Source organism: Canis aureus, chromosome 29 (genome assembly GCF_053574225.1).
Source record: "Canis aureus isolate CA01 chromosome 29, VMU_Caureus_v.1.0, whole genome shotgun sequence".
In the NCBI taxonomy this organism is placed as follows: domain Eukaryota; kingdom Metazoa; phylum Chordata; class Mammalia; order Carnivora; family Canidae; genus Canis; species Canis aureus.
The window spans coordinates 40,358,545-40,382,878 of record NC_135639.1 but is presented as its reverse complement, the minus strand read 5'-3'; the positions used below and the strand labels follow the sequence as shown (position 1 = coordinate 40,382,878).

The 24,334-nt window shown below is 44.9% G+C and overlaps 1 protein-coding gene across 10 annotated transcripts in view; it reads right to left on the bottom strand.

Moving 5' to 3' along the window:
* The window catches only part of VSTM4 (V-set and transmembrane domain containing 4), a 100,613-nt gene that overhangs the window by 49,220 nt on the left and 27,059 nt on the right, over positions 1–24,334 (bottom strand). For all 10 annotated transcript variants that reach the window (XR_013368299.1, XR_013368300.1, XM_077878616.1 and 7 more), the window contains exons 3-5: positions 20,590–20,658; positions 13,954–14,061; positions 4,943–4,976 (exon numbers count right to left, since the gene is read on the bottom strand). Coding sequence is in view for 8 of the 10 variants with exons in the window: in XM_077878616.1 (XP_077734742.1) it covers positions 4,943–4,976; positions 13,954–14,061; positions 20,590–20,658 (211 nt within the window). In the remaining 2 variants the exon portion in view is untranslated. The remainder of the gene's footprint in view (positions 1–4,942; positions 4,977–13,953; positions 14,062–20,589; positions 20,659–24,334) is intronic.

Here is a 24,334-nt window from a genome sequence, read left to right as displayed (position 1 = left end):
ATCAGAAAAGACACCGAATAGCCAGGGGAATATTGAAAAAGAAAACCAGAGCCAGCATCACAATGTCGGATTTCAAGTTGTACTACAAAGCTGTGATCATCAAGACAGTGTGGTACTGACACAGAAACAGACACATAGATCAATGGAACGGAATAGAGAACCCAGGAGTGGACCCTCAACTCTATGGTCAACTGATATTCAACAAAGCAGGAAAGACTATCCACTGCAAAAAGGACAGTCTCAAAAAAAAAAAAAAAAAAAAAAAAAAAGAAAAAAAAAAAGGACAGTCTCTTCAATAAATGGTGCTGGGAAAATTGGACATCCACATACAGAAGAATGAAACTAGACCACTCTCTTACACCAGACACAAAGATAAACTCAAAATGGATGAAAGACCTAAATGTGACACAAGAATACATCAAAATCCAGGAGGAGAACACAGGCAATACACTTTTTGGACTTGGCCACAGCAACTTCTTTCAAGATACATCCATGAAGGCAAGAGAGACAAAAGCAAAAATGAATTATTGGGACTTAAGATAAAAAGCTTTTGCACAGCAAAGGATACAGTCAACAAAACTAAAAGACAACCTACAGAATGGGAGAAGATATTTGCAAATGACACATCAGATAAAGGGCTAGTATCCAAGATCTATAAAGAACTTATTAAACTCAACACCAAAGAAACAAACAATCCAATCATGAAATGGGCAAAAGACATGAACAGAAATCTCACAGAGGAAGACATAGACATGGCCAACAAGCACGTGAGAAAATGCTCTGCATCACTTGCCATCAGGGAAATACAAATCAAAACCACAATGAGATACCACCTCACACCAGTGAGAATGGGGAAAATTAACAAGGCAGGAAACCACAAATGTTGGAGAGGATGTGGAGAAAAGGGAACCCTCTTACACTGTTGGTGGGAATGTGAACTGGTGCAGCCACTCTGGAAAACTGTGGAGGTTCCTCAGTTAAAAATAGACCTGCCCTACGACCCAGCAACTGCACTACTGGGGATTTACCCCAAAGATACAGATGCAGTGAAAAGCTAAGACACCTGCACCCCAATGTCTATAGCAGCAATGTCCACAACAGCCAAACTGTGGAAGGAGCCTCGGTGTCCATCGAAAGATGAAGGGATAAAGAAGATGTGGTCTATGTATTACAATGGAATATTCCTCAGCCATTAGAAACGATGAATAGCCACCATTTGCTTCAATGTGGATGGAACTGGAGGGTATTATGCTGAGTGAAGTAAGTCAATCAGAGAAGGACAAACATTATATGGTTTCACTTATATGGGGAATATAAGAAATAGTGAAAGGATTAAAGGGGAAAGGAGAGAAAATGAGTGGGAAATATCAGAGAGGGTAACAGAACATTAGAGACTACTAACTCTGGGAAACAAACAAGGGGTAATGGAAAGGGAGGTTGGCGGGAGGATGGGGTGACTGGGTGATGGGCACTGAGGGGGGCACTTGTTGGGAAAACACTGGGTGTTATGTTATATGTTGGCAAATCGAAATCCAGTTAAAGAAATATACAAAAAAATCTTAAAAAAAAAACAAACAGTCACCTCCACTGACATTGCTGCTGAACATGAGCACTCCACACTACTCCAAGTCACATGAGGCCCCTTCTATCACAACAGTGCATCTGGTAGTTCTCATAGCACTCCCTGCTCTGAACGAGTTCACCAACCTGGGAGACATCTCTCCCAGGGACACATGCATTTGCACTCACTGCCTGGTAACTTCCACAAAGCAGGGATTTATGGCTTTTTCCTCATTGTTAATCTACTCTTAGTAGACAGTAAACCCTCATAATATAAATCTGCATTTTGATTTTTTTTTTTTTTTTGCATTTTGATTTTAATAACAGGGTTTCTCTGGATCCCAAACTCTGCAGCAGTAACACAAAATAGTCAGGTATAGGAACTGTTGGGGCTGTAAACAGAATCCCCCAGAGACATCCAAATTCACATTTAACTTAAGTTTTTATGAAAATAATTGTAGATTCACACACAGTCATAAGATTTTAAGTAGAGATCCTGGGTAGACTCTACCCATTTTCTCCCAGCAATCTCCTAAGAACCAGATATTGATTCATTGATTTTTCTCTATTGTTTTGCTATTTTAAATTTCATCAGTTTCTGCTTTGGTCTTTATCACTTTGTCCCCCTGTGTGCTTTGGGTTTATTTTGTTCTTTTCCTAATTTACTGAGGTGAGACTTCAGATTGTTGACTTGAGGGCTTTCCTAATTTCTAATATAAGCATTTAATGCCATATCTCTCCCCATCAGCACTGCTTTAGATGCATCCCACATGTTTTGTTTATTCTCATTTTTGCTCAATTCTCTATTTTTTTATTGCCTTTGAGACTTCCTCTCTGATCCATGGATTATTTTTAAAGTGTATTGTTTAGTTTCCACATGTTTATATGATTTCCATTGCTCTAAATTTGTTGAGGTTTGTTTTAAAGACCAAGATTTAGTTTAAAATAAACTGTATCTTATGGTGAATGTTCTGCAAGGGGCTGGAAATACAAGTGTTCTTCTGGTGCTGGTCTGTGTCTGATACGTATCAATTTGGTACTGTCAGTTGAGTGTGGTGCTTAGATCTTTAATAGCCTTGATAATTTCTGTCTAGAAGGTCTATCAGTTGCCAAGAGGGGTGCAGGAACTGCCAACGATAATGGTAGATTTATCCATTTCTTCTTTCAGCTGTTTCAGGTTTTGCTTTATATACTTCGTGGTTCTGCTATTTGGTGTGTATAATTTAGGATCTTTGTCTTCCTGGTGGATTGATCCTCTAATCATTATCTAATGTATCTCTTTGTTTGTAATAAGTTTCTCTGCTCTGACCTCTGTTTTATCATATTATTGGTATATCCGGATTTGTTTTGGTATAGTTTATGCTGCATAACTTTTTCCATCCTTTTATTTCTTTTTTTTTTTTTTTTTTTTTAGTTTTTTTTATTTATTTATTTATTCAGAGAGAGAGAGAGAGAGAGAGAGGCAGAGACACAGGCAGAGGGAGAAGTAGGCTCCATGAGGGAGCCTGACATGGGACTTGATCCTGGGTCTCCAGGATCAGTTCCTGGGCTAAAGGCAGTGCTAAACTGCTGAGCCACCTGGGCTGTCCACCTTCCTTTTATTTCAACCCACCTAAGTCACTGTGTTTGAAGTGAGTTTCCTGTAAAGAGCATATTGGTGGGTTGTGTTTTTATAAAAGTTGATTCTATCAATTTCTACCATTTGAGTGATTAATATTTAAACTATTTAGATTTAAGATAAACAATATGTTAGCAATTAAGTCTTTCATTTTATTATCTGTTTTCTGTTTATTTCCCATGGTTTTCATTCCTCTGTTCCTTTATGTTACTTGAACATATTTTAGGATTCTATCATTATTTTTCCATACTGTTTTTGAGTTCAATTTTTTCAGTCACTTTAATGGTTAGTTTGAGCATTATAATATACATGTGTGACTTACCAAATTTCTATCTCTTTGAGTGAAGTGTAAAAATCTCACTTCTATTTAGGTAACTTTTCCTCTCCCACTTTTAAATTTCGTAATGCTTTTCTTGAGTATCACATGGTTTTATAATTTTTATTTCAACTATAAAATATTATTTTTAAGACTCATGAGGAAAAGAACAGCTTACTTAGATAACAATATTTCTGCTCTACTGTCCCTTCTTCCTTCCTAATGTACCGAGTCTTTTTCTTCTATTTCAAGAATTTATTTTAGCCTTTCTTTAAAGTAGGCCTGATGGTGAGAAATTCTTTAAGTTTCCCTTCCTCTGGGAATGTCTTTATTTTCCCTTTATTCCTAAAGGACAATTTTGCTGGATATAGAGTTTGTACTTGACAGTTTTTTTCTTTCAATATTTGAAATGTGCCACTTCTTGGGGTGTGGGTGGCTCAGTCACTTAAATGTCCAACTCTCAATTTCAGCTCAGGTTACGATTTCAAGGTCACAAGATTAAGCCTTGAGTCAGGCTCCTTGCTTAGCTAGGAGTCTGCTTGAGAGTCTCTCTCTCTCTCTCCCTCTCTCTGCCCTTCCCCCTGCTCACACTCTCGAGTGCTCTCTCAATCTCTCTCTCAAATACGTAAATATAGATAGATAGATAGATAGATAGATAGATAGATAGATGATAGATAGATAGAATTTCTTAAAAAGAAAATGTGCCACTTCTTTCTGCCTTCCATTGATTCAAACGAAAATACACTGTCATTCAAATTTGTGTTCCCCATAGATAATGCATCATTTCTCTCTGGTTGCTTTTAAGTTGTTTTTCTGTCTTTGGATTTCATCATGTTCTTCTTACCACCTTTCTTTGATTGTCTCTGATATTATTTTCAGGGTTTATGGTGTGCTTAGCAGGGAAGAGCAGGGAGAAACTGACCTATGCTATTGTGTCTGGACCAAAGTCTCAAATTTCTAAACACTGAGTTTGCAATATCTACTATAACTGTCATGTTATCTGTGAGGTGTACCACCAGTTAGAAGGCTAACCTCTTAGCACATATATTTCTAATGGCCACATTCTTCAGAGTGGGGCAAAGGGTAAGCAGACACTGGTGGAAGGGAATTAGGAGGCTTTGTGGTCAAAAGGCATCAGAGTGGTTCAGTCCAGCTGCTAGCCTCTTCCTAAACAGGGGAAATAGCCCTCCAGGAGCAGGAGTCAGGCCTCCTCCAGCATGCATTTTGAACCAGCCTGAACCATATTTTCTCTGGATTCTCTGAGGGTGATAACCAGAGCAGGGAATCTAGAAACATGCAAGTGCATGAAGAACACACATTTTTAGGCCAACCTGCAGACTAACATGCAGACCTTTAAGTAAAGATACAACAAATTTAGCCAATTTGTTGGTAATTTCAGTATAAAGTAAAATATCAGAGTTTCATTTAAAAAAAGAAAATATTCTTACCTGTTCTGAGGACATTTCACCAAATAATGTCTCGCTGTGAAAAAAAGGGGGGGCGGGGAGAAGAAAAGAAATAGAAAATGGTAAATAAATGTTACTTTAAATATATATGTTCCAGGAATCACCAGGAAATGTAGGTGCCCAGATGTCACCCAGATGTTGGTACAAGCCACCACTTGGGGTTTTCATACTTCTCTTTGGATTAGTAGAGCAGAGCCATGGCATGGACACCACAGTGACTTGATACTGTTCCACACCTTGATGGAGTCCGGCATGAAATCATACACCCCAGACCTCCTAGTTTGATAACCCAAAATAGTCACTTTTTTTTCCAAGCCAGGTTGAGGTGAGTTCTAACTTGAAAGGTCCTGGAGTAAGAGTCACTCAACTTCAAAGCTCTGCCTCAGTCATGAGAAAGCCTTTTGGGACAACCTGTTTCCACTTAGATGCTCCTCTCCATAAAGTGGGTTTTTTTGTTCTCTGATCAATGCTCTTCCAGGGGAGACCTTGGAAAAACAGTCTTAGAACAAGACATCCTCCACAGTAGGTCTCATTGAGGGGGGGAAAAAATTCTAGTTGCAAATAAAATCGTTGTTGTTTTAAGCTACTATATTAAGACTGATCTGCCTACAGGTGACCAGGGCAGGTTCCAGACCAGCATGACAGAAGCTCAGCTTTAGAGAGGGCATTTTCAATTTACCCATTATGACTCCTTATTACCACATAAGCTCTTTCTGCATCCTGTGTACTATTCTGTGGTGGATAATTTACAGATGCAGCAATAATAAAAACCATAGCTAGTATTTATGTTTCTGGTCTTACTACACTTATTAAATAAATCAGTGATCATTTGTTTGGGGTTTGCAAACCACTGGGCTCTCCTAGGAAGGGCTGTTTTAAGGAAATCAATTTCTAGATCCTCACCTAGCATGCTGTTCTTTCATCAGAATTCATTCTCCAGAACATGCCTGAGCTCTATATTCCTTTCCCTCCCTCCCCATCACATCATAGTTTCTCTTTACAAAATTGAGGCACCCCTGTTGCACATCCTGACTTGTACTATGGAGGTAAAAAACAGTAGGCACCAAACAAGAAATTATTTGAAATGAGAAAGCGAATGACTAATGACTGGACAACTAAACCTTTCACCAGCAGAGAGGTTTCTAATATTTTGCTTTCAACAAGGATAAATAATGACCTAATCCAGTTGCCAGCTGGTAGAGTATTAAAAACCATTTTCAATGAAAAATCATATGCCCTTGCATGAATTTGCTTAGTAATAGAATTCAGCATCAATCTAAACTTTAAAAAATAGAAATAGAAATGATGCTGAATTCTATTATTAAGCAAATTCATGCAAGGGTATATGAAGTAAAATAAAAATTTATTTATTTAAATATGTGTTTATTAGGGACACCTGGGTGGCTCAGTAGTTGAGTGTCTGCCTTTGGCTCAGGGTGTGATCCTGGGATCCGGGATTGAGTTCCACATCAGGCTTCCTACAAGGAGCCTGCTTCTCCCTCTGCCTGTGTCTCTGCCTCTCTCTCTGCGTCTCTCATGAATAAATAAATCTTTAAAAAATGTGTTTATTAAAAAAAATAAAAAATAAAAAATAATATGTTTATTAAAGCATAAAAATATGTTTAAAAAACATGTTTATTAAAAGAGTTAATAAAAATATGTTTTGAAATGTTAAGATTATTATCTAAATTGATAATATCTATGAGGTTTTGATAATTTTATACTCATCTTCCAAATTTATTAATTATGCAATATTGATAATTCTATACATAAAAAATTTAATAAAACTTCTGGAATAAGGAAATTTAAAAATTCTTAATTTAAATTTTTATACACATTTTTACAGAGAAGTATAAACAAAAAAACTATTAAAGTGGGATACTTGTGGGGTAAGTGGATTGAAGATAAAAGTTCAAGGAGAAAAAGGAACAATATATAATTTCTAATAGCTAAAGCATGTTCATGGAGTCTTTTTAAACAAAGGGAGGTAGTTATTAAATTCATGACATTTAGATGTAAAAGAGATTTAACTGTTTCATTTTAAGATGTCAATATTTGTGATGCCCTGGAAATTACCTCCTTTCCAACAATTTACATTTATGATGAAAAAGTTTAAATATCGACAAAAAAATGTTCAAGCATGCATAGTTTTTGAAACACTTTTAGATGCTATGCAATCAAAAATATTTGAAGTCCACAACTTTGCACTTGAATTTGATCTTCACAAAAACCTTGTCATTGCACCTAATTCTACAGTGGAGAGAGCCCTGAGGCATAGAGAGGTTACTGACCTTGCCCAAGGTCATACAGCTGGTGCTATGGACTGAGCTGTGTCCCTCCCATGTTGAAGCCCTAAAATGTAATACTTCAGAAGGTGACTGTATTTGGAGATAAGGATTTTAAGCAGAAGATTAAGTTAAAATAAGATCAGTGGGGTGGGCCCTAATCCAACATGACTAATGTCCTTATAAGAAGAAATTAGGAAACAGACAAGTGCAGAGGAAAGGCCACATGAAGACACAGGGAGAAGAGGGCCACCTCTAACTTTACTACGGCAGCCCAAGCAAACTAACACACCCAGGAAGGGGCAAACTGGGCAGCCTGACTCCAGAGCCCTCTTGTAACTACTAGTACCTCACCATTCTCAGAGAAACTGGGCGACTGGCATTAGAGCTCCTATAGATGAAGAAAGTGAGTCTCAGGAGAAATGGCTGGCCCACTGTGCCACAGCTGGAGCAGGGCAGAGCTGGGACTGGGGCCCTAGGGAACCCATAAGAATGGGTATTTTGGGAAATCCAGGCCGGGGGCGCTGAGGTGAGCAGCCTGGAGTTCAGGAAGTCAGGGAGCAAGAGGGCAGCCCAGGGGGACTCGTAATAGTTGGCTGTAGGGGAGGAGGCTGACTCAGAAAGCGCCAGGCCAAAATACGCACCTCTGGCAGCACTTGCTGACCAATGCTTACAAGGTCCCAGACCAGTAAATACAGGGCTGAAGTCTCTTTAATGAAGACGACTGCCCAGGGAACCAAAAGTAATCCTGAACACCAAACATAAGACTTATGGGCATCTGAGAAATAGACGTGGCCCAGAGTCACCCTTAAATACACAGAACATAATCAGTGCTGACTACATAGCTAGAGCTGCCCAGGAAACAGAGCCTGTAAGTATAAGCGCTTGGGTACAAAGAATCCATGTGGGAAGTGATCCCAGCAAACCCACTAGAGTGGGCAAGTGAGACCAGGAAAAGAAAGAAGCCAATAAAGGGTGATCCTGGAGCCTGTCTCCATCGTGGGCCCTGGCCTCACACCCAGCACACCTGACCCAGAGGCTCTTGGCTCCGCACAAGGCAATCATACTGCACAGAAAAGAAAACTCAGGACACAATTCTTTTTCAATGGTGATCTTGCGATCTTTAGACTTTAAAGAGTAAAAGAAAGTACTGTTTTTCTCACCTCATGGCAGAATGATGTCTGTGAGCACCAGGCCCTGGGCTACCCTTTCTCTGCCTCCTCAGCTGGAGCCACACTGCTCCTAGCCCTCACCTCACGGCCAAACCTCCCACATGACCTGTCCAGGCTGGAGTCTGCATCATCCCCATCTGAGCCTGTCTCTGTTTCACTACCACCTCCAGGCAGGTGATCTGAAGTGGAGGTAGCCATGCTCCTCACTCATGTCAAGCCCTGTAGCAGTAGCCAAGGGGCCTCAAGGTATGGCTGACCATCCCCCTCTTTTCTCCAATTTGCCTGCACCCTCTCCAGACCCCCAGGCCTCACAGAGACCCTGAGATAGGACCCATGGATATTTTTGCTCTTTGCTCTGTTCCCCAAGCATCCCCCACACGGTGTGAACACTGTAATAGCCCCTGCAAAAGGTCCTGTACATTTGCAGAAGGAGCCAGAAGGACTGGGCACAGTGCTCTCCCAGCCTCCCTTTACCCCAGCACCGGCAGAGAGCCAGGCAGCCTAGAAAAGACCACCTGCATTTCGCTTGGGGGGAAGACAAGAGCAGGGGTGCCCCATTTCCTGCCAGCCCCTCCCTTTACACAGAACTATGCTCCCATCATGTCATAGCCAAAACCCCAGCCCTCTCCAGGAAGCAGCCTTGCCTTGACAGCGTTTCCAGGCTGGCACAGTTACAAGGACAGGTAAAGTCATTTCTCTCGGTCACCAAGTAGGAAGCTGAAAAAGAGAATGAGGTTTTCTATCGCCAGTTCTCTTGCTACGGAGAGCCATTTCATGGCCACATGAAAAGCACTGATGGAAAGCACCAGCACACAAGGTTGTGTGTCTAGAGACTCGTCCTAGATGGTAGACGTGGGCCCTAGGTGGCTATTTGGCACTCAAAAATGAGAGGTGCTAGAAGTATGAAATCATGATGGATTAGTATAAAAAAAGGAATGTAAAATATCTCATTCTGAATCTTTACATTGATACATGTTGAAATGCTATTTTAGATATGTTGAGTTAAACAAAATATGTTTTGTTTGTTTGTTTTACCTTTTTACCTCGTTAATGTGACTACTAAAAAAATAGTCCAATTACATACGGGGCTTGTATTATTTCTATTGAGGACAGTGTGCAGAGGGGCTCTGCTTGCCCTCACATGGTTGATCCCAGTCACCATGACTATGATGCAAGGATGTGGTTAGGAAAGTGAGCTGCACCCGGGAGATGGTGCTCCCTGGAACTGCCCACACCAAGGACTGGTGCCCACACCACAATGGGAAAAGCATTCCCCACAGGCTTACAAGTAAGAGAAACTCTTATCCCTTTTTTACAGTGAGGATACTTGGGGACTCAGGACATTTACTCGGGGCCTGAGAAGACCCACTCTGTAGGTAAAGGAGCTTGGCTCTAGGTTCTGTATCCATGCTGTCTGTGCTATGCTCCTGGAGAGGCTTATAAGCACCCACACGGGGAGTATGGGCTCCCTTCCCAAGGCAGCAGGGGCCCATGAGAGCCAGCCAAGCCTTTCCACGAGCTCGGAAGACAAAATCTGCGCCTTGTAAGTGTCTGGAGCGGAGAGCTCATGCTAGAGATTGTCCAAGCATCTGTGAAATCAGGAAGGTGAGCCTTTCAACTTCCCCAAGGCCCTGGGGTCACCCCTCTGCTCCTCATCCACAACCACCCCACTCCATGCTTTGAGCCTCCTCCCGCACTGAGTGTGGCTGTGACAGGGATGCATCACACACCCCCTTCCTTGTACCTCTAGGAGTGAAGATCACAGCTCTTTGGTCCCATCGCCATGGGGAAGCCAGGGAGAACAAGCTTGCTTCAGGGGAACATGGGTGTCTAGCAAGCTCGAGGAAGCCCTGGCTCCAGCGCATGAGTTCTAGCATACTACGTGGACGCGAGACCAAGACATCACAAACACAGAGAGTAAAGACAAAGGGGTTAAGCCCCTCTCCTTCCATCTGGTTCTAGAGTGCCTTTAAAACTGCCCTTTTAAGAGCTGAGACAGGGAAGGCTGGGGAGTGCTGGCGCCACCTCAAATCTGTGAGTCTGGACTCTCCTCAACAAGTAAAGGCCACTGGAACAACTAGAGGAGCCACTGGAACAACTCAAGGCTTGGTCCAAGGCCACCAGGACTACTATTTTCTGGGGTGACTCAGAGCCGCAGAGGCCCTGGGACAAAGTTCCAGGCAGCCTGGCACTAACAGCCAGCATGAAGATTCACAGCTTAGGAGGAAAGTGGAGAGCACGTAACACACAGGTGCAATTAACTGCAGCTCACAGGAAGAAGGAACACCCCAGGAAAATGAAGCAGCACAAGGCCACAAGGCCTGGAATACTGAGAGAAGGACACTAGCCCTCTTGCCCCTCAGCTTCTGGGATGGGCTTTGTTTACCTCGGGTGTGCCCTTCAGGGGATCCTACTGGGAGTGGGGACAGCAGCTCTGATGGCCTCTGAAGACAGATCTTGCCAAAAGAGCAGGAGAGCAGGTGCTGGGCTCACCTCTACTTTCCATGTGTATGTGAGCAGCTCTGTGATTCTTACCTAGGCAAGAAAGCTGGGCTTTCCTCCATGTGGCCAGGGTACAGAAGGCCCCCACACCCACAGTTACACAGAAAACCCAGGAAATGTCCATGTAACATGGGGGTCTGGGCCTGATTTCATTTTTGTGGGTACAGGAAGCATATCTCATCCCTGAGTTTCACTTCAAGACAGCAATGGGATCCTTTCAAAATATTTGTTATAAAAGAGGGGTACAGAGTAGAAGAGTTAAGAACAACTGGTTTTAAAACTTTGCTATCAAAGGGTGACCTCAGGCCAGCCCTGGTGGCCCCACCGGTGATCTTGTTAGAAGTACTGGATCAGAATCTTCATTTGAGCAGGGTTCCTGGTCAACAGCCCACTGCTTAGTTTGGGCAGTGCTGCTCTAAGGCTCCAGGGCCAGCCACGCACAGTCCCCTGACCTTCGCCCTGTGATCCTTGGCCCTTGGGTGTGGCTGGGAGGCGCCTGGCTCCTAGGGCCACATGGGGCAGGACTGCCCTGCCAGGGCTACAGAAGGCCAGCCTGCTGGTGTACAGCCAAGCTCCCTAGGGACTGCAGGGGCTCTGATTCCTGTTTGGAAAGGAACTTGGCAGCAACCACCACCAAAGGCTGATGGAAAATTCTTTGGCAAGGTTGGCCCCCAGATGGAGACAGTTTCCCTGAATAGAAATTCCCTCTGAATCTGGCTGGGCTGGGGCTCGGCCACACCCCTGTTTCAGGACTTTATCAAGCTCCTCAGCTGTGTTCTGTCGCAGAGGGGAGCAACAGGGACTGTCACTCCAGACTGGTGGTGGGGATTATGCTAGAACGTGGAGGAGCCAGTGAGCAGTGTGGCCCGCAGAAGGTGCCCAGGCAAAGCTCCTGAAAGCTCAGTAGGGCTTCGTGGCACTGTGTGTAGGTGCATGTGAGGCTATCCGGGGGGTTCTCAGTGGCTCTGTGTGAGGCCTGCAGTGTGTGTCTCCTCCTTGGCTCTGGAGGAGATGGATGTCTCCTCAACTAATTACCCTGCTTTATTTCCCTGATCCTGCCTAAGAACTAACAGAGCCTGCAGCTCAAGGCACACTTCTCTATCATGCCCCTGAACTCAGGCAGAGGAGCAAAACAGGCTTGGAGACTGCCTGTGTGGCTTCCAAACTCCAACAGTTGGGAACAAAGCAGCTGAGAAACAAACACATTTTCCCCCATTTGTTGAGCAGCTGTCATAAGCAAAATTCCAAGGAGGATGGGTCAGATGGCTGGCTTGTGCCTTCTGCACTATTCTCTTGAAGGGAGGCAAATACATCTGGCCACATGAAACACATGCCCCAAGCTCAAAGGCATAGGCAAGGGTTTGGAACAGGAGAAAAGCTTGGGCACTCTTGACAAGGTAAGCGGATGCTAAGGAGGAAAGCTCTCTGGCACAGCACGGAGCCCACACATAGCACAGTGGGAAGGGTACAGGCCAGAGAGGAGAAAGATCTGGCCACAGGCCTTGCTCCGTCTCCAGCACTGGGTGTGGGGGGCATCTCTGTGCCCCTTTCTGAAGCTCTGTCAACCCTTTTCTACCTTGACTAGTCTGGAGGCTGACCTCCATGCCCTGCCCTCTGGCTCCTGGTTGGTGAGAGCAAAGCAAGGCAGCAGCAGGGCATCCAGAGGAAGGGGGAGAAGGAAGGACTGAGAAATGAATGCTCCTGGCTCCTTCCCCTGCCTCCAGATTTCAGTCTGCCTGGGTCCCTCTTCTAAGGCTCCCGTTGGTGACACTTCTCCCATAGTGGCAGCTCCCGAAAGTTTCAGGAGCCTCTCCTGCCCTTGTCTCCTACCTCTGCAATGGCAACAGATGCAGGTTGGTCCCTGAGTGCACCCCCTCCCTCCTTCCTGGGTCCCCCTTAGCCTTGCCTGCATCTTGGTGGAGAGGCCCTCCGGAAGCCCTGCTCTGTTCCCCTGTCTAGTGTTCCCTTGCACCATGACCACCAAATCTAACACTTCTCAGTGTTGTAACCTTAGGCTAAGGCATCACTATAATCACACATCATTACACACACTTACAAGACTCACAATGTGTTAAAGGTTTTATAGTTTGTGTCATTGTTGAACTTTACCCTTGCAATAATCCCATGACACTGGCACACTACTGCTTTCCCATTACTCAGATGGGAAGAGTGAGGCGCAGCAGGTAAGTCATCAGCTGGTAAGTGAAGAGGAGCCATCTGAAGCAACACCCAGCTGTCACCCACGTCATCTTGGGGAGCTATACCATCCGTACCAGCTTTGGGAATTCGGAAAGGGGTGAAGGGAGAATATTTCAGAGGAAATGCACAGGCTCTGGCTGAAAGGAGACACTGAGGCTTGGTGAGAGGTGGAGGCTGGAGAGGGAATGCTGGCAGCCTGCATAGGGAGGTAAGAGTCAGAGTCCCCAGAACGGTAATCATTATGAGAGAAAAAGAAGAGCAAGAAGGGGCTGAGGACAGATCGAGGGCAACAGGGACGCCAATGGGAAAGCAGAGGGAAGTGACTGCTTAGGCTGGGAGGGGCCATCCTAACCACACCTGCCTGCCAGGCATCGCACCAGTATACCCCTGTCCAGCAATTAGGTCAGGACCCTCACAACAGCATGCAACCTGAGGAAGACACGGCCCACCCCATTTCATTTCATGGATGAGGAAACTGAAGCTCGGGGTGGTTAAGAAACATGTCTAAAATCAGTCTTCTGCAGCAGAGCCAGACTCAAATCCAGGTTCATCTGACTCCATAGCCCCTTGGGGCAAATGAGAGAGGTAGGGGCCGCCCCCTCAGAAACCGAGGAAGAAAGGGATTTGAGAAAAAGAATTTAAGTGTCATTGCAGCTGATTGTAGCTGAGTCCAAGGGAGACACATCTCCTCACTCTCTGTACTCACCAGTCAGGGGAAATAATCCCTGACTCATGATGCATTTTTCAAACAAGGTTATACTTTGTCCAGCATCTCCTGCCTGTCTGTGGTTTGGTTGGGTTTCCATTCCAGACATGACCTTATCGGTTCTCTTACCTCTGGATTTCCTCTTGCTAAACACAGACTGCCAAATGATGGTTAGGGTGAAGAGGAGGACACTGAGAATCCCAACACAGCACACGAGCACGGCGTATATGTAGAGATCTGAAGGCAAGGACACAGTGAGGCATTGTCAGGATGAGCCATGTCAGAGGAGAGGCACCAAACAAGATAAACCTTATGCATTACCAAAAATCAACTCAAAATGAACCTCAAGCCTAAACAGAAAAGGTAAACTGGGGAAAAAAATATAGGAGAAAAAACTTTGGGATCTAGGACCTTCTCATTGACCACTCTAAGTGTTTCTAATGCAGCCTTAATAAATGAGTATGATAAGCACTCACAAACTCAAACCTTAATGCCCCTCTCATATTTGGTTTTTAAGATTAAGTTCCTAGAAGTAGAATCACTGAGTTGACAGTAATGCATCTTTGTCAAGCCCTTGGGACATGGAGAAGAAGTTCATTAAGTGTGTAAACTAGGGGCACCTGGGTGCTCAGTGGTTGAGTATTATCTACCTTTGGCTCAGGTGGTGATCCCGGGGTCCTGGGATCGAGTCCCGCATACATCCCAGCTTCCTTCTGACTCCCCCTTCCTTGGCCCACACCCCAGGAGACACAGTGTAGTCTCTAACCCAGAACCCACGAGTTCCTCCTGTGGTCTTAGGCTCAGTCAGCATTTTTGCCTAAGCTAGTCTGAGAAGGTTTCTGTCCATGGAACTTAGGAGCCCAGACTAAAAATAAAAGAAGTGAAAAGCACAGTAAGACCAGGGCTGCAGGTGAAGGGGACACCAGCCCGAATATTTAAGGGAGCAGGAAGGTGGGCAGGGAAAGTTTCCTGTGGAGGAGGCTGGGAGCCAGTCACAGAAGCAGAGGAAGCCTAAAGTGAGAGTTCCAGAAGCCAAGAGAGTAGATGTTGTAAGAAGATTCTTTAATAGAACCAAGTGCCACTGGAAAACATCCACTGGGTTTTCCTGCTAGGAAGCTACTGGAAGTCCTGGGGAAAAACCAAATCAGTGGGACAGTGGGGGCCAAGCCAGATTACAGGGGCCGAGGAGTTCAGTGTATGTGAGAGTTTGAGACAGAAATTGTGGAAACCTGCTCCTGCAACTAAAATCAAAACTACTTTTCTGTCTAGACACCTGTGTCTCAGATGCATGGGCTGTGCAGATTCATTTGGTGAGAACTCCGAGTGGTCAGAGTTAGGGGGTCTCCATTTAAGCAACAGAACTCTAGAGAGCTAGAGCCGAGGTCCCAGACCAGGATTCATGACAGGACATGAGATGGGCCCAAACACAGAGAACATATGGCCAGTCCTGGATCTACCAGGACAGCGTAGCCATTTCTTGCATGAAAGGATGGCAAATAACCCAGTCCCATTGCCAGGCACACAGGCATGGGGCAGGTGGGCACAACACCTGCCTCAAAGGGATTCCAAAGATGCAGGCCCCTGGACTAAAAGGCAAGGGCAATTTGGCTTCAGTCTCACTCTTAGTTGGAGAGGCAAACTGTCTTACTGGAAGCTTCTGCACCACTGGAGCAGAGAGCAGCGTCCTCCACGAGCTCCCTCTCCATTGGAGCCCTTTCCTTGATTTCAAAACTATAGCAATCAAGACAGAACAAGGTCATGGTGAGAACCTCCCACAATCGTCCCCAGAAGCATACTATAGACATCTGTGGACTGCTCTGCCCCAGCAGGAGGCAGGGGCTCCAAGAGGTCCACACTCTGGTTTCAGATCACAGCCTCCACCATGTGGCAAAGAGGGGGCTCTCCACAGGCAGCCCTAGCTGTAGACTCATAAAACATCTGGCCAGTCCGGAAGGCTCAGCTACACTGCCAAGCACACAGGCCCTCTGGGTTGTGGACACTGGCTGGCAGGCTCGGGCACCAGCCACCTGAGTGTGGGTCCCCACAGGCCTAGGAGCAACTGGGCCTGCTCTCTGTTGTGTTCTTAAAGCTACAGGAACCTTAAAAAGTGTCACCTTGCAGGAGGAGAAAAGCTCAAACAGAACATCTGAATTTCCCTGGAAGGGGCAGCAACTAGTACTCCACAGTTCCCATTTTTTCTCTCTGTTCCAGGCATTCCTTTTGCTGCCTAAAGACAATTTCCCTGTTTTATCTACTCAACGCACTGAAACCACTAGTCCCAATTTTCTCTGCAAACAAAGTGTAAAACCCTGAGCCATTTAAGCCAGGGTCACAAACACCTAGATCCTTCACCACCTTGCTGCCAGGCGAGCTAGAGCAGAGCTGTGCCCTGGCCACCAGGGGCAGGCACCAAGATGCTCCAGACAGCCGGCCTCAGCCCTGAAGGACGGCCCATGCTGCCCTGTTTCCAACTCTCCCTTAACTTCCTTGTAAACACGTCTCTAATTATAAATGTTGGCTCAAAGGTTTCAAAACTCAGACCTGGCCAAACGATGCTTGTCTGGAGGCTGAACCCATGCCTTCAGATCTAAATTTAACAAAACATCTGCATTTACCCAAATCTGGGGTTTAGCTTTTAAAGCACCACATATACTTGGACACTCAAAATAATTCTAAAAATCTAGTTCCGTTCCTCGGATTCATTTGCAGTGTTGTCTTCTGCCATCAGACTGCCAAAAACACCAATGTCATTTTTAGGCTCAACTGCAAGCTGCCATGCAGAAAATGTCCCCCGCCCCCTCCCAACCCGTCCCCAGCCCAGGCCTCCCTGAAGCAGATGGTGGGCCAGCAGGCTGGATTGACACTCGGTGGCAAGGAGGCCATCACGAGGCGCACAGTGTGCTTGTGCCAGCTACTCCCTCCCAGAACACCAAGCCACCCCAGGGCAGGCCAGGCAGAGAGCCCCCCCCACCACCTGCCCCCTCCCGTGAAAGGCAGGTGGCACCTGTTGCCGGGCAACCCTGAGGCCAGCTGGGATATTCAGCACTGCTTTGAAGCCTGGTGACCCTAGCAGGCCTCAGCACAGTGAGTGTCTCTCCCAGACACTGACTCAAGAAATTCCATGTCAGTCCTCTACTCTTCCAGGGAAAATGCAGATGCCAAGATCTCTGGAATGGGCAGCAAACTGTACTTCTATTTCTTTTTTTTTTTTTTTCTATTTTTTCTATTTCTTTTTTTTCTTTTTTTTAAATCCAGCTTGTAATATCATCTTGCTCAGGGAGAAATACCTGAGCAATAGCCCTGAGGGATTTTAACTCACTCCAGCATTTCACCAAGAGGCCTGACAATACTGGGTTTGTGCTGCGGGCATGTGGCCAGCTGAGCTAAGCCCCAGGAGGATGAACATCCATCCACAAGCCCTGCTGCAGCTCGCCCAACCAGGAACAAAAGGGCAAAAAGGCCTGGGATCAGGCACCAGGGAGTTTCATCTGTGCCCCTAGCCTCCCTGACACTGTGGCTGGGTTAAAAAAGCAAAACACATCGGCCTGCTGCCGGAATCACAGGGAAAAGAACACTCTGGAAACAGCTGCTCCGAGGCATTATACATAGTGAGAATTCCAAATCTTTTCTGAAAGGACTCAATTCTCTGTATTGAGAAGTAAGCCCATGTTGGGCTACGAATTCTGTGAAAAGAGCTAGATCGAGAGTGTTCCTGATGTTCTATAGATACATGTGAATTATAAAGTACTATTCATTATACAATTGTTTTTTAGACACGCTGATTATGCTGCAAGGCATGTTGGGACCACATGCTGCGACCTTTCCAGATACATGAAGTCTTGTTTTTTTGTACCATACATATTTTCTAAATATGGTCCTCAGACCACTTACACTGGGGAAACACCTGGGGCCCCAATACAAGTTTTTTGCTCCTTCCTAAATGCAATAATCAGATTCTCAGGGGGAAACCTGGAATCCAGAGATCCTTCTGCATCTGATGATTAACAAGGCTCCTGCTGTCACAGCTGCCTTAGGAATGCCCTGGGTATCTCCAGACTTCTCCCTCATCCCATTGTAGGGCCTGCTGGGTCATGGGGGCAGCTCCCAGAAACATGGGGTAAATCAATTGTTTGTTTCCACTGCTTCACTCCAGGAGGAGTCAAGTCACCTTCATCTGGTTGCTAAGGAATAGGCATTCGCTGAATGAAAGGCTGAGGGAGGGGGCTGGGGATTATTTTGGTAGGAGAGGGTCATTAAATAAAAAGACTGCCACAAAGCCTGAATAAGAAAAGGCAGGGAATATAAAGAATTGCTACTGAAGTAAAGTGCAATTTGAGAAAGAAAATATTTGATGGCAAAACAATGATCTTAATGGCCGGTCTGGGTGACACTTTCCAGTTTGCAAATAATGTTCACAATTATGAAAACATTTTTCTGAGAGAGAAATTGCCTCCATCCCCTGCATTTCACTGGCTGTTGGAAGAGGTGGGTTTGGATCCAAGTGCCACCCACCCCTATGGGGCAAGATCTCCTTCCACATACCTGTTAGTTAACTGAAGGTGGGAGGAAGCCCCCAGGGCACACACATGTCCCTAGATACATCCCTTTGGCAAGGTGATTCACTATCCATAGATGCCATGCCTTCACTAAACACAATCCTTCACGATTTCCTGATCACTTTTTGACATTCATCAGTTTTTCACTGACCAAAGGCTCTGCCTAAGAAGTCACAAAGTAACATTCTTCCATTGTTTATGATCATAATCCTCACCTACTTTGTGATAATAATTCCTTTGAACTTTCCTCTCTGTAAGACAAGATTTCTCAACCTCAGCACTCTTGACATTTTGGGACTGACAATTAATTGCTGGTTGTGGGGAGCTGACCTGTGCATTGTTAGGACATATAGCAGCACCCCTGGCCTCTACCCAGTAGATGCCAGTAGCATCAAAATGCTAGTCAGTCAAAATGCTAGTGGCAACCAAAAAGGTATCCAGACATTGGCAACTATCCTGGTGGGGCAAAACCACCTGCTGCTGAGAATCACTACTCCGAGGCTCAAATCTGAGTGCACCAGAATCCCCCCACCTCCAGAGGTCTTGTGAAAACCCAGACTGTGGGGGCACCGCCCCTCAAGTTTCTGATCCTATGAGTGAGGGGAGGGCCCAACAGTGTGCATTTGTATCAGGCCCCCAGGTAATGCTGCGGCTACCGCTGCTACTACTGATCTGGGCCAGTCACAGGGCTGCTGCAGGATCACCTGGAGGGTTTTTTTGTACCTTTTCCTTTTAAGATTTTATTTATTTATTCATGAGAGACACACAGAGAGAAGCAGAGACACAGGAAGAGAGAGAAGCAGGCACCATGCAGGGAGCCCGATGTGGGACTCGATCCCAGGACCCCGAGGTCACAACCTGAGCCAAAGGTAGACGCTCAATCACTGAGCCACCCAGGTGCCCACTTGGAGGGCTTTTAACAAATTTCAGCTCAATCAGAATGTTCAAAGATGTGGCCCAGCAATCAGTATTTTTAAAGATTCCCAGGGGATTCTGACATGGGTTGAGAATCACTTGCTTAAGTTTCACAAACTACTTCTGAAATCCTAAACTCCATAAGAAACCTGAGATAAAGTCTGTCACAGTAGGCACACATTTCCTCTTTATCTGACTTGAAGATCCCTCCCTAAAATCACTTAGGAGTAGGAATTCTAGAGCAAAACAAAAACACCCCAAATTATACAGACTGGAGCTTTTGCTTCTACTCTTTCAAAACCCATGGGCTGATAGTATCAGGGATTCTACTTACTTTTTCTTTTTATAGTTTTTTTTTTTTTAAAAGGTTTTATTTACTTATTTGAGAGAGAGAGAGGGAGAGAGAGAACACACAAGCAGTGAGGGGCAAGAGGGGAAGGGAGAGGACAAGCAGACTCCCTGCTAAGCACAGAGCCCCACGCAGGGCTCAATCTCATGACCCCGAGATCATGACCTGAGGCAAAATCAAGAGTCAGACACTCAACCAACTGAGCCACCCAGGCACCCCTCCCACCCCACTCTTGAGTAAGTTTAGGATAAGAAAACAAGTTGATGTCGTAACACAACTAAGAAGTCAGGGTCCTCTGGTTAGCTAAAATGCAATAGGGAGTTACTCAAATAAGGTGGATGGAAGCTATCAGCAGAAGGGAGGATGGGAAAGGACAAAGGCATGGAAGGAATGTGTTTTGTTTCACAGAACCAACGGTTCCAGCCAAGGAGATGTCCAGCTAAGTGTTCCACCTGAGAGCCCCTTGCTAGGTGTGTCTCTCCTAACAGTCCCATGGGAACTAGGCTGAGCCAGCCTGGAGCTGAGGATCTGTGCAGAAGCCCCCCCTGAGCTGCCCTGAAGTTACCTTTAGCTCATTATACTAACATCACTTCCTATGGGCAGAGTTTTCTGCCTTCTTTTGAACATGTGGTGTATGCACTAGCACACTGACATGCTAGGCATGCGCGGTTGTACCTCTGCAAGCTCCCTAGCACACTGAACAAAAGCTTCCTGTACCAACCCCCTGGGGAGACAGTGCTTTGAGAGCTAGCTCCCTGTCTCCTTACTTTTAACAAATAACAGAAAGTCCTTAGCCTTCACTATTTCCTCAGGTTGTATTCAATGTGGTGTGTCCCAAGTGGTGACCCCTCTGAGTTCTTCACACTTCCTTCCCTTTCTATGCCTTTCCTATTATCTAAAAGCAAAAGTCATCTTAGAAGAAAGAAACTTGCAAAAAGTTTCTACCTTCAAAAAGTGCCCAGGACTCTTTCTTTTTCTCAAAGGATGAATCTTCAGAAGCTTTCAGGGAAATCACTGTAAGACAAAAAAGAAACAGCATATAGCATGAAGTATAGTAGTTTATGGACTCGGCCCACATGTAATCCAAGATCATGCCATATGGTGTATACAGCACTTACATTCATAAAGCAATTTTCCCAATTGGAAACCACATTTCATTATCACAACTCACACATTAGGGAGAGGTACGATGCCTGACATGCAACATTTGAGGCACCAATGAGGGGAAAGCAGGTTGTCTTTGTCTAAAAGGCAATAAATGGCAAAGCTGGGATGTGGTACAGTAGAAGTCCCACTTGCCCCACATACTTGCAAAATAAAGAGTTCCCCAGTGGGAATCCCAAGCATCAAAATATTTATTTTACCATTTTAGTGGACATCTTTCTAAGTAGAGTGCACCAGCCTGGGCACCCCTAGATAGAGGAGCCTGAAGTCATCTAATGGATTAGGGCCCGCACTCTGAGCATCCATCCATGCCAGATGGTCACACAGGCAGTAAGCATCTGATAGACTATTTTGTCCACTTTTAATCTGTAGTTGATTAGTGAATTTACTGTGCCTGTTTTCAAGAGTCAGGGAAACAGAACTGAGCTCTACAGTGTAAAACCTTGGACATTACACTAAAGAGGTTGGAACCATGGAAAGGTTCTGTGCATGAGGGTAATTTAACCATGAGTAAAAATATAAAAGTTCAGCTGACCAAAAAAAGCAAAATGTCAGGAACAAGATTACTGTCGAATGGAACTCTCCAGGATGAAGGCAACGTTCTATGTCTGTTCTGTACAGGTAGTAGCCACTGGCCACCTCTGGCTACTTGAGAATGTGAAATGTGGCTAGTCCACGTGGGCCTGAAGAATTGAATTTTTAATTTTATTTAAATTTAAACAGCCACATGTGGTCTGTGACTACCACATTGGGGGGTTCTAAAGAAGAGAATCTCTGACCTTAACAGAAAGACAAAGGAGGTTGGAATGGGGATTGAATCAGTATGCGGGACAAGGCATATGGGAGAGATTGTCTGAAACTTTAACTCTATTTACTGTCCCCCCACCCCAACCCCCACAAAACTTTTGTATTATATTGTCATGAATTTCGGTCTAAATTTTCTGTCTTTTTACTTCTCTAGGCCTTGTAGTGGGTATTTCCTATTGACCCATCTTGCAGATCACCAGTCTTTCCATCTGATAAACCCATCTATTAATTCTTTTTTATTTTTAATTAATTTATTCATGTTTATATATCCCAGCTCCCAGATGAATTTCTCTAGCTTCACCTAATTTTGCACACATATTAATCATATCATTTTAATGCTCGTGCCTGATAACTTTCATATCTGCATTGCCCATAGATTTGTTTCTGTTATCTGTCTTTGCTTTTGATCCTGTTCCATGCTATGTCTTACTACATTTTTTTAAACTGAATGTCAGACATTGTATATGGAAAACCATGGAGATGGTAGGTAAAATTTTATTTTCCAGGGTGCCTGGCAGGCTCAGGTGGTAGAGCTGGCAACTTTTGATCTGAGGATTGTGAGTTCGAGCCCCACCCTGGGTGTAGAGGATGCTCATCATAATCCAAGGCATTACCATTCCAAATGTGGTCCAGAGACCAGCAGTGCACTGTCACCTGGAGGCTTGTCAGAAATGCAGGGATCCCTGGCTGGCGCAGCGGTTTGGCGCCTGCCTTTGGCCCAGGGCGCGATCCTGGAGATCCAGGATCGAATCCCACGTCGGGCTCCCGGTGCATGGAGCCTTCTTCTCCCTCTGCCTGTGTCTCTGCCTCTCTCTCTCTCTGTGTGACTATCATAAATAAATAAAAATTAAAAAATAAAAAAAGAAATGCAGAACCACAGGGTCCCCAAGCCATATCTACTGGATCAGACTCTGCATTTAAACCAGATACCCTGGGACGCCTGGGTGGCTCAGTCGTTGAGCGTCTGCCTTCGGCTCAGGGCGTGATCCTGGGCTTCTGGGATCAAGTCCCACATCGGGTTCCCTGCATGGAGCCTGCTTCTCCCTCTGCCTGTGTCTCTGCCTCTCTGTGTCTCTGATGAATAAATAAAATCTTTAAAAATAATAATAAAATAAAATAAATAAACCAGATATCCTGGATCAATCACACAAACTGTAAAGTTTGAGATGCACTGACACACACTGGGTTGAAAAAATAAGTTGCCATTTACTTGTTGTGTAACCTTGGGCAAGTTGCTTGATTTCCTGGTGCGTTAGTTTCACAAATAGGGATGGTAAGTGTCTTCTCTCAAGGGAGGTGTGAGAGTCACGGGTTAAGATATGTGACATGCTTAGAACAGTGCCTGACATTGAGTGAGCCATTTGTATCCATGTTGTTAGCTCCATAAGAAAACTGTCTATTTGAGTCACTGCTCTAATTCCTGCGCTTAATTCCAGCATGGCCCTCCTTTGCTGTCAGCCCTTTGTTTCTCTGTGTGAATCTTCAACCATCCAAATGGTCCACAAGAGTTCCTTGTCCTTGTTGCTAAATGCCTACAGCTCAGACAGGCTGCTACTGTTCTAACAAAGGCAGGTGTCTTTGGATAACTTTTTCTTCATTTTTTCTATTCAGAAATTGCAGGCCCTTGATGTGATCAATAACAATGACTTTGCCTTATTTGAGATACAAGATAACAAGGTCTCCCTAACCAACTTATAGAGACATGCGCTGAAAAAGCCAACAAACTGGGATTTTAAGCTAATAGGGCTCTAAGCAAGGAACTCATGGATGTTCATTATTTACCGCCAGGGCTAAGGTTTTATGGGCAAGTGCAGCAACTTTGTTTGCATAGGATTAGTAATACCTGTTACAACTTTATCTGCTCCATGGATTCTTGCAGAGCTTCAGAAATTTTTCCAAGGTTTTGTCAGGACTATCTTGTTGCAGCTGTTAACCTTCTGCTATCTCAAAGTGAATTTGATACATTGTCAAGCCCGGGGTCTAGGGGGTCTGAGTCCACACACCGTAAGGAAACACAGTGTGGGACAGGGCCAGGTGGATAGAAGGGCTTTGTCGTGGACAAGCAAGGGGTTCACCAGCTTTATCAGCGCACCTCCTTCACAGCATGGCTGCACACGGCAGACATAAATCTACAGCAGCCAACTTAGAAATGCTGTGTGGAGAAGGCCACCGCAGGGTAGATATGGAAGAGGATAAAATGCTTCAAGGAAACATTCTGCTTCACCAAGGAAAGAGTAGCAAATTTTCCAACCACAGATCATTCATGTTGATCGAAGACTTTCAGAAATAAAGTGCAAGTTTCTTGATCATAAAGCATTTATAATGGTTTCCGATCAATTTAGCCGTAAGAAGGCTGTGGCCTTTTAAACAAGATTCAATACATCTATCACTTTCAACTGCATTTGCCTCACCTGGGGATCCAGCTGGACTCTCAACTGGGAAGAAAGCAGCAAGCAGCCTTTCATACCCAAAGTGCTGGTTCTTTCTAAGCATCAGCTCAGGAGAGCTGCAAATCCTTACCTTCTAACAGCTATGTATTATTGGGGGAGTTCCCACCATAATCCCTCCAAGATTAAGAATTCACATGCATTCAGGCAGCCTTTTAACCAATGGGTTGTCTTATACGGTCATGATGGGGGAACCATACTAGTCCTCTGTGCTGGGTTTCCAAGGTTCGGAGGAGGAATAGCACTTCCATCCCTCCCCAGAAGGGAGCATG